The following is a 14,290-nucleotide window of genomic DNA, read 5'->3' as shown; positions in this document are numbered from 1 at the left end:
AAAATAAGAAGCGATGCAATGGAGAAGACAGAGTCCGTGTGGGCAAAAATTACATTGGGGAAGAAAACTAGTAAAGCCTCTCCTACGATAGTGCTTGGGGTGTGCTATAGACCTCCGGGATCTAATTTGGATATGGATAGAGCCCTTTTTAATGTCTTTAATCAAGTAAATACTAATGGAAACTGCGTGATCATGGGAGACTAACTTCCCAGATATAGACTGGAGGACCAGTGCTAGTAATAATAATAGGGCTCAGATTTTCCTAGATACGATACCTGATGGATTCCTTCATCAAGTAGTTGCTGAACCGACTAGAGGGGATGCCATTTTAGATTCAATTTTGGTGAGTAGCGAGGACCTCACAGAAGAAATGGTTGTAGGGGACAATCTTGGCTCAAGTGATCATGAGCTAATTCAGTTCAAACTAAATAGAAGGATTAACAAAAATAAATCTGCAACTAAGGTTTTTGATTTCAAAAGGGCTGACTTTCAAAATTAAGGAAATTAGTTAGGGAAGTGGATTGGACTGAAGAACTTATGGATCTAAAGGTAGAGGAGGCCTGGGATTACTTTAAATCAAAGCTGCAAAAGCTATCGGAAGCCTGTATCCCAAGAAAGGGGAAAAAATTCATAGGAAGGAGTTGTAGACCAAGCATCTTAGAGAGGTGATTAAGAAGAAGCAGAAAGCATACAGGGAGTGGAAGATGGGAGGGATCAGCAAGGAAAGCTACCTAATTGAGGTCAGAACATGTAGGGATAAAGTGAGACGGGCTAAAAGTCAAGTAGAGTTGGACCTTGCAAAGAGAATTAAAACCAATAGTAAAAGGTTCTATAGCCATATAAATAAGAAGAAAACTAAGAAAGAAGAAGTGGGGCCGCTTAACACTGAGGATGGAGTGGAGGTTAAAGATAATCTAGGCATGGCCCAATATCTAAACAAATACTTTGCCTCAGTCTTTAATAAGGCTAAAGAGGATCTTAGGGATAATGGTAGCATGACAAATGGGAATGAGGATATGGAGGTAGATATTACCATATCTGAGGTAGACGCGAAACTGAAACAGCTTAATGGGACTAAATCGGGGGGCCCAGATAATCTTCATCCAAGAATATTAAAGGAATTGGCACCTGAAATTGCAAGCCCATTAGCAAGAATTTTTAATGAATCTGTAAACTCAGGAGTTGTACCGAATGATTGGAGAATTGCTAATATAGTTCCTATTTTTAAGAAAGGAAAAAAAAGTGATCCGGGTAACTACAGGCCAGTTAGTTTGACATCTGTAGTATGCAAGGTCCTGGAAAAAATTTTGAAGGAGAAATTAGTTAAGGATATTGAAGTCAATGGTAAATGGGACAAAATACAACATGGTTTTACAAAAGGTAGATCGTGCTAAACCAACCTAATCTCCTTTGTTGAAAAAGTAACAGATTTTTTAGATAAAGGAAATGCAGTGGATCTAATTTACCTAGATTTCAGTAAGGCATTTGATACCGTGCCACATGGGGAATTATTAGTTAAATTGGAGAAGATGGGGATCAATATGAACATCAAAAGGTGGATAAGGAATTGGTTAAAGGGGAGACTGCAACGGGTCCTACTGAAAGGCGAACTGTCAGGTTGGAGGGAGGTTACCAGTGGAGTTCCTCAGGGATCAGTTTTGGGACCAATCTTATTTAATCTTTTCATTACTGACCTTGGCACAAAAAGTGGGAGTGTGCTAATAAAGTTTGCAGACGATACAAAGCTGGGAGGTATTGCCAATTCGGAGAAGGATCGGGATATTATACAGGAGGATCTGGATGACCTTGTAAACTGGAGTAATAGTAATAGGATGAAATTTAATAGTGAGAAGTGTAAGGTTATGCATTTAGGGATTAATAACAAGAATTTTAGTTATAAATTGGGGATGCATCAATTAGAAGTAACGGAAGAGGAGAAGGACCTTGGAGTATTTGGTTGATCATAGGATGACTATGAGCTGCCAATGTGATATGGCTGTGAAAAAAGCTAATGCGGTTTTGGGATGCATCAGGAGAGGCATTTCCAGTAGGGATAAGGAGGTTTTAGTACCGTTATACAAGGCACTGGTGAGACCTCACCTAGAATACTGTGTGCAGTTCTGGTCTCCCATGTTTAAAAAAGGATGAATTCAAGCTGGAGCAGGTACAGAGAAGGGCTACTAGGATGATCCGAGGAATGGAAAACTTGTCTTATGAAGACTTAAGGAGCTTGGCTTGTTTAGCCTAACTAAAAAAAGGTTGAGGGGAGATCTGATTGCTCCTATAAATATATCAGAGGGATAAATACAGGAGAGGGAGGAATTATTTCAGCTCAGCACCAATGTGGACACAAGAACAAATGGGTATAAACTGGCCACCAGGAGTTTAGACTTGAAATTAGACAAAGGTTTTTAACCATCAGAGGAGTGAAGTTTTGGAATAGCCTTCCAAGGGAAGCAGTGGTGGGCAAAAGATCTATCTGGTTTTAAGATTCTACTTGATAAGTTTATGGAGGAGATGGTATGATGGGATAATGGGATTTTGGTAAGTAATTGATCTTTAAATATTCAGGGTAAATAGGCCAAATCCCCTGAGATGGGATATTAGATGGATGGGATCTGAGTTACCCAGGAAAGAATTTTCTGTAGTATCTGGCTGGTGAATCTTGTCATATACTCAGGGTTTAGCTGATTGCCATATTTGGGGTCGGGAAGGAATTTTCCTCCAGGGCAGATTGGAGAGGCCCTGGAGGTTTTTCGCCTTCCTCTGTAGCATGGGGCATGGTTGACTTGAGGGAGGCTTCTCTGCTCCTTGAAGTCTTTAAACCATGATTTAAGGACTTCAATAGCTCAGACATGGGTGAGGTTTTTCATAGGAGTGGGTGGGTGAGATTCTGTGGCCTGCACTGTGCAGGAGGTCAGACTAGATGATCAGAATGGTCCCTTCTGACCTTAGTATCTATGAATCTATGGGTAGAAATGACCAGGGGTCTAAAATATGGTTTAAACAAGGTAATCTTTTGCAGTATTTTACATCCCTTCATTTGTTTTAGCAGTTCAGTAAAATGAACATGTATACAACTGACTTTAGCTTTGTATGACATGGTACATTATAAAATTACTTTCTTAAAGATAGTAGTTGATTTAATTTACTTTAGTACCCATGAAAAGAATTTACCAGTAGCAGCAAGAAGATTCAGGTATAATAGAATCATGGTGTTGTGCAAGCTTCCCCACATTGCTATTCCAGTGCAACTCAATCTTATCCTTCAAATTCCATTCCTGAACCTATTTTGAAAAGAGATTACAAACTATAAACTGCAAATTGAACTCAGCTGTATCAGTTTTTAAAGTAAATTAATTTATTCTTGTGAAGATGCCAGGATGAGAGCTTTGGATAGTGAGGTCCTTTATCTGTCCACAATACAGGTAGGGTATGAGTAGGGGTAATGCAAGCCTTCCCACAATGTTCTGTCAGGCTGTTTCAAACTAAACCTAGCAAGACCGCTCCAAGAGCAAGAGTGTAACCCATTTAAAAATTGTATTAAGATGATGATCTGATAAGATTGACAATTAGTTCCAATTGCAGTGGTCGTTTTTTTTGATGTGGGATCCCTGTCCACTACAAACTAAAGTACATTTCACACCCACTTATGAACAATCAGATAATGATTTTCAGTCACTATTCATCTGGGCCAGATTTGAACCAGTGAGATATAGGTGAAAGGTTCTATAGCCCAGTATCAACCCAATGATCCAACCACCTCCTTTGTGGTGGTTTTTGTGATGTGTACTGCACTGGAACTACTAAACTAATTTTTGACTTGCAGCTCATTCCCAAGTTATGAATATTGAGGCTATATACTTCTTTCAAGCCATATGGGAACCTACCATTCATTTCGGTTCAAGTTCCATGCATGTATCGAGGGCAGCACGTGCTTCCAGATCTGTATGTGGTAAAAACATTAGTGTATTAACTGGAGATGGAAACAAACCCAAATCTTGGCTCTGAAAGGAAAACCTTTTCAGAGAAGCTGCTTGGACCACTCTCCAGTAATCAACTATGCTACCAAACCAAAAATGTGTTCATCTGATTAAATGTTTTATTCTGATTTTTTTAATCTACAGAATAAATGAATACCTTAAATGATACTTTTTAGGTTTCCCTACCATTCCATCAGACTGTTGATGCCCGAGAGTCTTCCATTCTGCAAAGACCCCAAAATGCTCTTTGGGACATGCATTCCAATATTTTATTTACAGCATCGTATTTAAGTTACTCTGCAAGACAATTCAGCCCTGGAACTTGGATTTCAAGGCCTGAAACCTCTTATTGTCGTGCCAGAAGAGACCTTACATCTTTGCAACCACTGTGGCCACATCGAACCTTGTTCTTCAAGGTGCCATGCATCGCACATCCAATCCACAACAGCTGAAACGCCATCAGTATTGCCAATTTTATCAAGATTCTTGCAATTTTTCATGTATTTCCTGAAGCCCTAACTCCTGGATAAGGAGACTGCATAAGAATATCACCTTTCATTTTAAAAAGAAAGTAAGTTTCTAGCACTCATGGTTATGGAGAAAAGCTTGAAAACTTAAAACCAGCACACCCTAAATGCTGAAACTAGAAAGCATATAAAAAGAACCCAAAATTAATTATTTAAAAAAAAAAATCTCATGACTCTTATACCAGTTTCATGATTTTTGAATGCTTGAGATTGGCAATACTGCACCATATACCCTTGATTTCTTATCTCCGCTCACATCTAATTCTATGGCCAAAAAAAAAAAAATCAAAGACATTTAATTCCTAACTTCACAATCCAGTTTTGTTTTTGTTTTGGCTCCACATCTTTAATTCCTACTCCATGTAGTGGGGTGAGGGATGTTCACCAGTGAATGCAGTGCTTCTCAAACAGGTGGAGAGGAGTCTCTATTACTTGAAGTTGGTTGTAATAAACCAAAAGATATCCAGTGGTTCTCGTGAATACATAGATGGGGAGGAGGGGAGAGGGCTGGTGGGAAGGAACCTGGTCATATTTAGTAAGGGCTAGATGGAATCTGGCACGTGTTATTTCAAGTAAGGTTCTGCAATATCAAAGCAAGCCCTGAGCTATACTCCGGTATGAAATGGATTAAAAACAACAGCTAATATTTAACATATTGCATAATCAAAATTAAAATTCTACAGACCCACCTTTACCAAGACAAATATAGTGTAATTAGATATTTTTAAGACGTAGAAAACAAACTCAAATTCCCTGGTGGTGATTTAGTTGAACTAATTGGTTGTCACCCTCTGAAGCCACATTTTAAATTCAGATCTGAGCAAAAGTAAAACAAAATTAAAAATCTTACTCAACCAGCCATACAATCATTCCCTATCAGCTCCATCTCCAGTGGACTTCCACATCATAATTTTATGTTAATCAGTCACAGTGGTGAAGGAGCAGTGGACACCGTCAGGGATTCTCCGTTCAGTGTCCTCCTCTGGAGCCCAGATTTTTCAATCTGTTTTTCATTTGTTGTCCGAATAATTCATTTGTGGCCTGGGTTCAATGGTTCCTCCCCTCAGTTGAGGGGGGAAGATCATTTATTTTGGGTGGCCCTAGGCCCACCCATCCCAGTACCAACAACAGGTACCTCAGGCCCTAAAGGAGGGACCAGGGAGGAGACCCACGTGACAGGTAGCTGAGAGCTTTTTCTCTTGGACTGAGGGAAGCCTGGGTAGCTGAGCTCTGATCTGGAAGCCTGACTGGAGGCAGGGACTGATCAGATACTGCGGCCTACCTAAAACCCTAGGTAGAGGCAGACTGTAATGATCTTGGAGAGTGGGAGTGAAAGTCATGAATTTGTGACAGTCTGAAGCTGGAGATAGCCTGCAAAGAAGGTTACCAGCTGAGCCCAGCTGGGTGGAAAAGTCAGTTGTTTATGATATTTTCTGTTGGACTGCAAGTGAAAAAACTTTGAGACCCTGGGGGAAGTGAGTGGTAGGAAGTGGACTGCAGGGAAGCGTGCTTCAATCATTCTGGGGTATTTGCTATTACTGCCTCTCATGGGGCTCAGGGTCAGAGTTTGGTGGAGATGGAGAGAGGGCCTTGGCTCCTCTATCAACCTCCAATTTGTGGAAGGGGCTGTGATGGAGTTTGATTCTGGGTGAAATCCAGACCAGTGAGGGGTTGTATCACCACTTGCCCTGCAACACTGGGTGCCTTACAATGCTTTGCTGCTGTAGCTCCCAGCCTGGGACACTTACAGCCAGCCTCCAGGCATGCAGGCAGGACCAGATTAACACAAGGGCTTTAGGGGCTTCAGCCCAGAGCCTTGGACTAAGAGGAGGCCCATAGCCCCAATGCGGCCTGCTGCTTCTTTTCTTCTGGCCTGCAGCAAGTCTTCGTGCCACAGGCCAGACACCGGTCCCCAAGTGTCAGCGCCCTGCCCTCGCGAGCGCCAGCATGTCCCTGCAGCCCCTAGGCAAGAGGCATTCAGTGAATCTCTGTGCGCTGCCCCCACCCCCAGTCTTGCGGCCAATGGGAGCTGCGGAGGCAGCATGTATTGCACAGAGCAGCCTGGCACCCTCCGCCTAGGGGCTGGACATGCCAGCCACCTTGGGGAGCAGAGCAGCGCAGAGCCAGGGTAGGCAGGGACTCTGCCTTAGCCTTGCCACACCGCCGACTAGAAGCCAACCGAGGTAAGCGTCTCCCAGCCGGAGCCTGTATCCTGCACCCCAACCCCCACCTCAGCCCAGAGCCCCCTCCCGTACCCAAACTCCCACCCAGAGCCCGCAACCCGAACCTCCTGCTGCACCCCAACCCCCTGTTCCATCCCTGGCCCCACCCCCAGCTGGAGCTGCACCCCCTTCCGCACCCCAATCCCCTGCCCCAGCCCTGAGCCCATTCCCACACTCCAAACTGCCAGGGGCCCCACAAAATCTAATAGCCCAAGACCACAAGAGTTAATCCAGCCCTGCATGCAGGTCACATCTTGAGTGTCTGTGTGCTATGCAGCCAGCCCTGGTTTTGTAACTCTGACCCCAGCAGCCCAACCTGGCATCCACCAACCTTGATTGAGACATACTAAGGTTAATTTGTTCTTGTAAACAGACAAAAGCACATCACAACTTATTAACTTAACTGGGGTAAATACATCCCTCCATTTAAACTCAGCAGTGAATTGGTTTACAGTAAACATAAAACAAATTTATTAACAATAGGACAAATTAAGTTATGCCAAATAAGAGGAATAATGTTAGAAAGCATTACAAGCATATAAAAGTGAAAACACCATATCTAGAAGACTAAAATTTAATCTAGCAAGGTATAGGCTTTCTTTGGGATGGTTTCTCAACTATATTCAGTTTCCAGAGACTTCAACCCCTTCTCCCCCTTGGTTGAATGACCCATCTTTCTCAGCTTGAGAGAGCTCTGTTCCCTTAGGTCTGTCTAGTGATGGATCCTAAAGATGGCTTTTGTTTTTGCTTATATCTTCCAGAGTTCAATTACCTCAGTTCAAGAAGCAGGATGACCATACTGTTCTTCCCTTCCTTTGGGCTTCCATCACCCTGTATGTAAATAGGGCTTCCATTGTCTTGATTCCACTATGCTTAATTTATATAGGAAACAGGTAAATAGCTGCCTTCTGTCTTGTCTGGGAGGGAACCTGTTTCTCCCTGTTTGGCCACAGACTTTAAAACTTAATATCATTAAGTATCCATATTTCCTCATATAGTGTTCATACATACATTTCACAGTGATATTAATCACCAGTGTATCATTAGCTATCAGAAAAGACCTCACTCTATGCACTTTTATAATAAAGTAATATTGTATACAATCAGTTGATTCAATTGCTTATCACTTTAGACCTCCACTCTTTAGAGACCAATAAACCTGTGAAATTGATTTTTATGAAAGTAACCCTTCAAAGCAAAGTTTATTAAAGCTGTTAGGAAGACAACATGGAGTCTGGTAGTAAAGGAAGCTTCATGCTCTTCCTTCCCCACTTGTTAGCTTAAATGCAAATTGTTCTGTTTCCTGCCATCTCCTTTCCCTACTGTCTTGGTGGTCCTGTTTACTACTTACATGCAAATATGGAACTTCATTGCCTTTGCCTGAAGAACAGGCCAGTCAGAGAATCAAATTCACATTCCTTTGTCTACGTGGGACCTGTTTATCAACTCCCCAACATGCCTAGTTTAAGCACACTTTAGTCATAATTCTAGTATATACCCGTATCTCTTAATACCCACCACGTACATATATCATATCAAAATATTGATATTGGTTTTCAAATGCCACCTCAATGCATATTTTGTACAAAATGATTACACTAGTGTGTAGAGTGTGAATGCAGGGGTGCTCAGTGTCACAGGGGCATTGAACCCTTTCCCCACCCCTGCCCCCCAGAGAAAAGAGAGTTACTGTAATTACTGAGTCAATGGCATGCCACCCACAGGGGCCCAGAGGTGGGCTGAAGATCCTTTATTTTGTGGGGATGTTGGACTGTATATATTTTCAGAGTAGCAGCCGTGTTAGTCTGTATTCACAAAAAGAAAAGGAGTACTTGTGGCACCTTAGAGACTAACAAATTTTATTTGAGCATAAGCTTTCGTGAGCTACAGCTCACTTCATCGGATGCATTTGGTGGAAAATACAGAGGGGAGATTGATATACACACACAGAGAACATGAAACAATGGGTTTCTCCTTACAGCGTGTATGATAAAATGACCTAATCACTAGAAAGCACCACTGGTAAGCCCAGTCCCCATCACAGGTGAGTTTGATAATGTTAACACCTGTCAACTAAGTACTAAACTGAGAAACTGATTTGCCATTCCCCAATAACTACCCATCAGATGGCAGCAACTTTCAGCCCCTACTAATCCTAGGCTGAATTCAAACCACTGACCAAAAAAACACTGTATCCTTTCTTCAGTCTTGTCAGCCATTCAGTATTCTTGTAATGTAAGAACATTTGGATGTAGAACTAACTCCATATTTATACAGACCCTCCTCCTCCTCCCTCTCTCTCTCTCTCTGTTGGGGAGGGAGGAACCCAAGCCCCTGATCTGGCATTTATTCAGAATGTGCTTAACTTTACTCATATAAGTAGTCCCAGGACTGAAGCCCAAGTCAGTTTTGTTTAGTACAGTGTTCTTTGTGAAACTCGTACAAATAATATGCAGCACTATCTAATAGTCTATAAGTTAATGTAATCAGTTTCTACCTACCTACCATTTTTAAAATTAACCTGCAACCGAAATGAAATGTTCATTCACTGCATGTGACAAGCATGAATGGAACCTACATTTACTGCTGTATCAAAAAAAGGATCTTTCCTACTTCTTCTAAACTGAAATGCTGCCACATAAATTACAGTCCATTTGATCTTGGTTTACATTTAGAGCAAATTTTGATAAAATCATTTCCATAGCACTTTGAAGGCAACTGTTATTATAGGGCACATGGAAACAATTGTTTTCAACAATTTATTTTCCAAAACAACACTGATTTATTGCAGTCATATTAGAGAGCTAAAGATACAAAAACAGAACTCAAGTTTATAAACTACAGTAGAACTACATTGCTATATTCAAATACATCATAAAATATTAACTTTTTTTGCACAAATAACCACATCCATTTTACTGCAGTTCACAAGCATCACCTTCTGCATTACAAAAGTATATTTTAAGTCACCATATCTAAAATAAAATTAAACATAAAACTACAATTACTTAATACCAATATTAAGGTGACTGTACTTACCTTAAAGTACTGAATTAAGTTTAATGTTTTAGTACAAATAAATCATCCCTTCAATGTAATAGTGTAATAAACAATACTGACAATTTCTTTTGTTCTCAAGTTTCCCATAGCATCTAAGTCATCTAATATGAAAATCAGATCCAGCTGTATCTTTTTAAAAGGGACACCATCAAATTGAAACCAATAATTCTGTATGAAAATGTTGTACCTACTATAGTTATAAGCAACACCCAAGATTAAAAACTGCTTGATTTATGTATTTGAAAACATGTTGTGTACAGCCAATTTTACTGCTTCTCCTGTGCAGTTATTTAGTAAGGGAGAAACTGACTAGCCGAAAAGATCAATATTACCACCAGTAGGGGAACAGAAAAAAAATGTAAAAATTCTAACAGAATTAGGAAACAAAATAAGGATATATTGTTTGTAGGCTGCTCTATCAGAAATGGTTGTGTTCTTGTTTTTTAATATAGTTCACCACCAAAAATTCAAGTTGGCAGTGTCCCTTTAACATACAAGGATTAATTTAGAATATTAAACTACTAGCTCTATTTTTAATCAGTCTTCTGAACACAATGTCTATTCTGGATACAATGTACTCAGCTGTTTTCTTTCTCTGTGAAACTGAACACCTTGTTGGAAAAGATAAGACCATCTCTTTTTGGCTAAATCTAGTTTTTTTGCTGTATGTTTTCACATTTAGTTGCATGAAAAATGCTACCAGTAAAGAAGTATATTAAATGTCAAGAAGCTGTAGTAGACAGTATGTTCTCTTGCTGATAATGGTATCTTATGAAAACACATTCTTACAGGAACGACTTGCAATAGTATGTGCAATATGGGGGCAGAGGAAGGAAGATGTACAGATCTAATATTTTATCTTGTCTTTTAACTTGTCAATCCCCAATTTCTTGAAACAACCATGTAGGTATTTGTTATAAAATAGATAGGTCATCATTTGAAGATCATCATTTTATTGTAATTAATAACTTATACAACCATTTTGCACACAAAAATGTCCTATGAGGTTCTGCAAGGGTGTATATTTATATTTATGAGTCAGTCTATTGTGAGACTTCCTGGATCACCTACTAAATACAAACTAAATTTGATTTTTTCTATAGATACATTGTTTTTAAGTGGACTCCAGCATTTATTATAGAGGTTGTATAGTGTATCTGTATATATTTGCACTACTGTATGTTAACAAAGTGGGACTGTGTTGAAACAGAGGAAAACAAATGTATAACCTCCATGGCAACCAAAAAACTCAGACATCTTGTACAGTGTTACATTTGTTTTTCTTGCAGTAATTGTTGCCTACAGTTGTACAAACCCTCCATAAATTAGTAAAAATTAAAGTTTTGAACTCACAATTAACAAGATACTGAAATGATGTTCCAGAGAGTGATTAATAAAATTCTAAAAGGATGGGAGATTTTAAAACTATTTCCATACCCAGCAGTGCTAGAGCCGTTTATTTTCCTGGCTTTTCTGAAAGGCAATAGAGCCTTTCCTCCTTTTCAAACAGATCCATGCTTTCAAACTTCTTGTAATTCCCCAAAAGATTTTAAATTTATGTTCAGGGCACCAGGAACCAGAAACTGAATTGTATCAAGAAGCAGAATGTAAGTGACTGCATTCTGAAAATAAAAGAAAATACTAAGCCAATATGTGAAGATTTTGGACACAGGCATTCTTCCCATGAGGCCATGAAGAGTGGGCTCCATGACTGAAGCAACTGAGGATGCTGCTACTATCTTCAATTCAAAATCCTTCTCCTGAAAAAACGTACCTCACCAACCTCCCTCATAGCAAGCACTTAATGTTTATTCTCTCTGTCTTGGACTGAAATCATTAGCTTCATTTTTAATCCTTTTTAACAAACAATATTAGCATTAGGAAAACTGCACAGTTTGCTTTGGAGGGGTTCCTCTGTTTTTAATTTAATTGTTTTATTATAGAAAGGGGGATTTCTCAGAGGAAGGTAATTTACCTAGACATTCTGATCTCACTAACCAGTCCAGGCAGCCATTAAAATGATGCCAAATGCAAAACTCTCCAAGTCACCACCACCTTCTTGCAAGGTGAGTCACTGTAGGAAGCTGTAAGTCAGGGTGACTGTTTGGATAGAGATCATTGTGGATAGCTTTGATTGGGATTAATTATCAGAGTTTCAGTGAAAGGAGAAGGCTTGTTGCAATGGGGTTTGGATAAGAAGATTTAGTGTTTAGCTGCAGAGTATGAGGCTAGTTGTAAAAGCATCTCTGAGTAGATTAGGGTTAGTGTTGGGGGTCTCATGATTTGGGGGAGCTGAATTTAGGGAATTCAAGTGCAAGGTTTAGTGCTTGGAAGTTCTCTGTGGGAGGTTTATTGAAATGGAATCTTAGTAACAGGGCTTAGTTTGAGAAGGTCTCAACAAGATAAGGCTTTTTGATGGTCTTCATGGGATATTGTTCAATAGTTTTGGGGCTCTCCGTGAGTTAAGCTTAACGTGGGGTTCAGTATTGTGTCAGTGGGTGGGTTAATTTTGGGTATCTCAGTGGGGGGTTGTTTGGGAATTTCTTTGTATAGGGATCTCAGTATGCGTTTAAAGCATGTGAGGGGTCCAGCAGAATGACTTTAGATTTTGGGAGATTAAATATATGGAGAGCTTGGTGCATTTAGTTGGGGGTGGGTGGCAGTGGGGTACTTTTAATTTTGGGGGCTCAGTGATTGGAAGGTTTCAGTGGAAGTTTTAAGTGTGAGAGGGGGACTTAGTGAGATGAATTTAGTTGGAGAAGCCTCTGTGGGGGGGGGGTGTCTCACACTAATGGTCTCAATAGGTTGAGTTTGGTAGGGGGTCTCAGCAGGATTAGATTAGTTTGAGGGGGTCCCATGTTGTTGATATCCGTGGCTGAATTTGATGAGGAGATTAGGGGACTAGTGTTGGGGATCTCTGTGGGAAGCCTCAAATGAATGGTCTCAGTGGAGCCAGTTTAGCGGCAGGGGATCTCACATGAATGCTCCCTGTGACACAAGCACAGGTAGGCACATTGGGGAGCTCTCACAAATACTGTTGGTGGTATAAGCTCTGTTCAGATGGATTTCACCTGAAACCTCAGTGGGGAGGTTTCACACAATGGTCTTAGTGGGGTGGGTTTAGCAGGAGGGGCTCTGGGTGGGGCAGATCTCACGAAATGGACTCAGTGGGGTGGGTTTGGCAGGAGGGTCTCTGGGGATCTCACACCATGATCTCAGTGGGGTCAGTTTGGCAGGGAGATCTCACACCATGATCTCAAGGGGGTGGGTTTGGAGTGAGTCTCTGGAGACCTCACACCATGATGAGTCTGGCAGTTGGCTCTGCAGCGGGGGGAGGCCGGGTTTCATGATACTGGCAGCGGGGTGAGTTGGGGGGGGGTCTTTCATACGACTCTGAACCTGGTGTGTGGGGAGGAACTGGGGGGGCTGTGACACACGAGGCTCACAGCAGCGTGGGCTGGGGGCTCTCACAGAAGGCGCTTGACGGGAGAGGGCTGGGGGCTCGCGCTGAGGGGCGGGCTGAGGGCGGCCGACACGGGGCGGGGCGGGGGACTGTCCCGCGGGGCTGCCCCGTTTCCCGCCGCCGGGCAGCCCCGCTCACCTGGGAGACCCCAGCCCGCTCCCGCTCCGCCCGGCCCGGCCCGGCCCCTCCTCTGCGGCCGCAGCACTCACCGAATCTGGCCTCGGCGGCGGCTCCGGCTCCGGCTCCGGCTCCGGCGCGCGGGAGCTGGCTGTGCGGGGCGACGGCGAAGACCGGCAGCAGCAGCAGCAGCAGCAGCGGGAGCATGGAGCCGAGCGCCCCCATCATGCCTGGCCCATCGCAGGCGGCTCCCGGTCCGCTCCCTCCGGCGCTCAGTCCATGCTGCCTCGTCCGGGCTGGCGTCGCTTCCCGGCGGCTCCCTAGATCCGGCAGCAGCTTCAACACCCAGGACAGCTACCAGCGCCGCCCGCCCCAGCCGGCCCCTCCCCGGACTCCCTGCCAGGCGGGCGGGCAGGCAGCGGGAGGGGGAGCCGGCGCACAGGCGCCTCCTCCCTGCACATGAATGAGCTCCGCGCCGCAGCTGCTTCCCATTGAGCCCCAGGGCTCCCGCCCCGCCTCTCCGGCCTCCACCCTGGACAGGGGTTGAGGGGGGCTCCCCCGCCCACCCCTGCTCCCCCATCCCCCCCCGGACGGAGGGAGGGTGCGCGCGCGGGCTTCCCTAACTGCCTCTCCCCACCCAAATGCTTCTACACCCCAGAGCGAGGTTCCCCCGCAGCAAACATTGGTGCCTGCAAGGTGCAGGAAAGATCAGGTATTTACAACAACAAAAAGGGGCCTCAGGGTGAAACGAGGCTCAAACGCCCCAAAATATCAGTTTCCCACCGTTACCCACAAACACCCTTGACATTTTGATCTGCTGCCAGAAAAACATGTTTCCTTCTAGTCTCCTTTCCCCATTACTAATGATATGATTTACAGCATCCAAACTGCTTCCCTGAGTAAACTAAAGATACTTAG

At 42.9% G+C, this 14,290-nt stretch overlaps 1 protein-coding gene across 2 annotated transcripts in view; it reads right to left on the bottom strand.

Moving 5' to 3' along the window:
- Positions 1-13,891, bottom strand: part of PTPRN2 (protein tyrosine phosphatase receptor type N2) — a 992,764-nt gene extending 978,873 nt beyond the window's left edge. The window contains exon 1 of one of the 2 annotated variants that reach the window (XM_038390254.2): positions 13,465-13,891. In XM_038390254.2, coding sequence (XP_038246182.1) covers positions 13,465-13,600 — 136 coding nt within the window. In that variant the 5' untranslated portion in view covers positions 13,601-13,891. The remainder of the gene's footprint in view (positions 1-13,464) is intronic. The other variant, XM_038390255.2, reaches the window with a different exon arrangement.
- Positions 13,892-14,290: the final 399 nt, after the last annotated feature.

The sequence above is a fragment of the Dermochelys coriacea genome, chromosome 2 (assembly GCF_009764565.3).
Source record: "Dermochelys coriacea isolate rDerCor1 chromosome 2, rDerCor1.pri.v4, whole genome shotgun sequence".
NCBI classification, from domain to species: Eukaryota; Metazoa; Chordata; order Testudines; family Dermochelyidae; genus Dermochelys; species Dermochelys coriacea.
The sequence above is the reverse complement of the archived record's forward strand: the minus strand, read 5'-3'. Positions and strand labels throughout refer to the sequence as shown.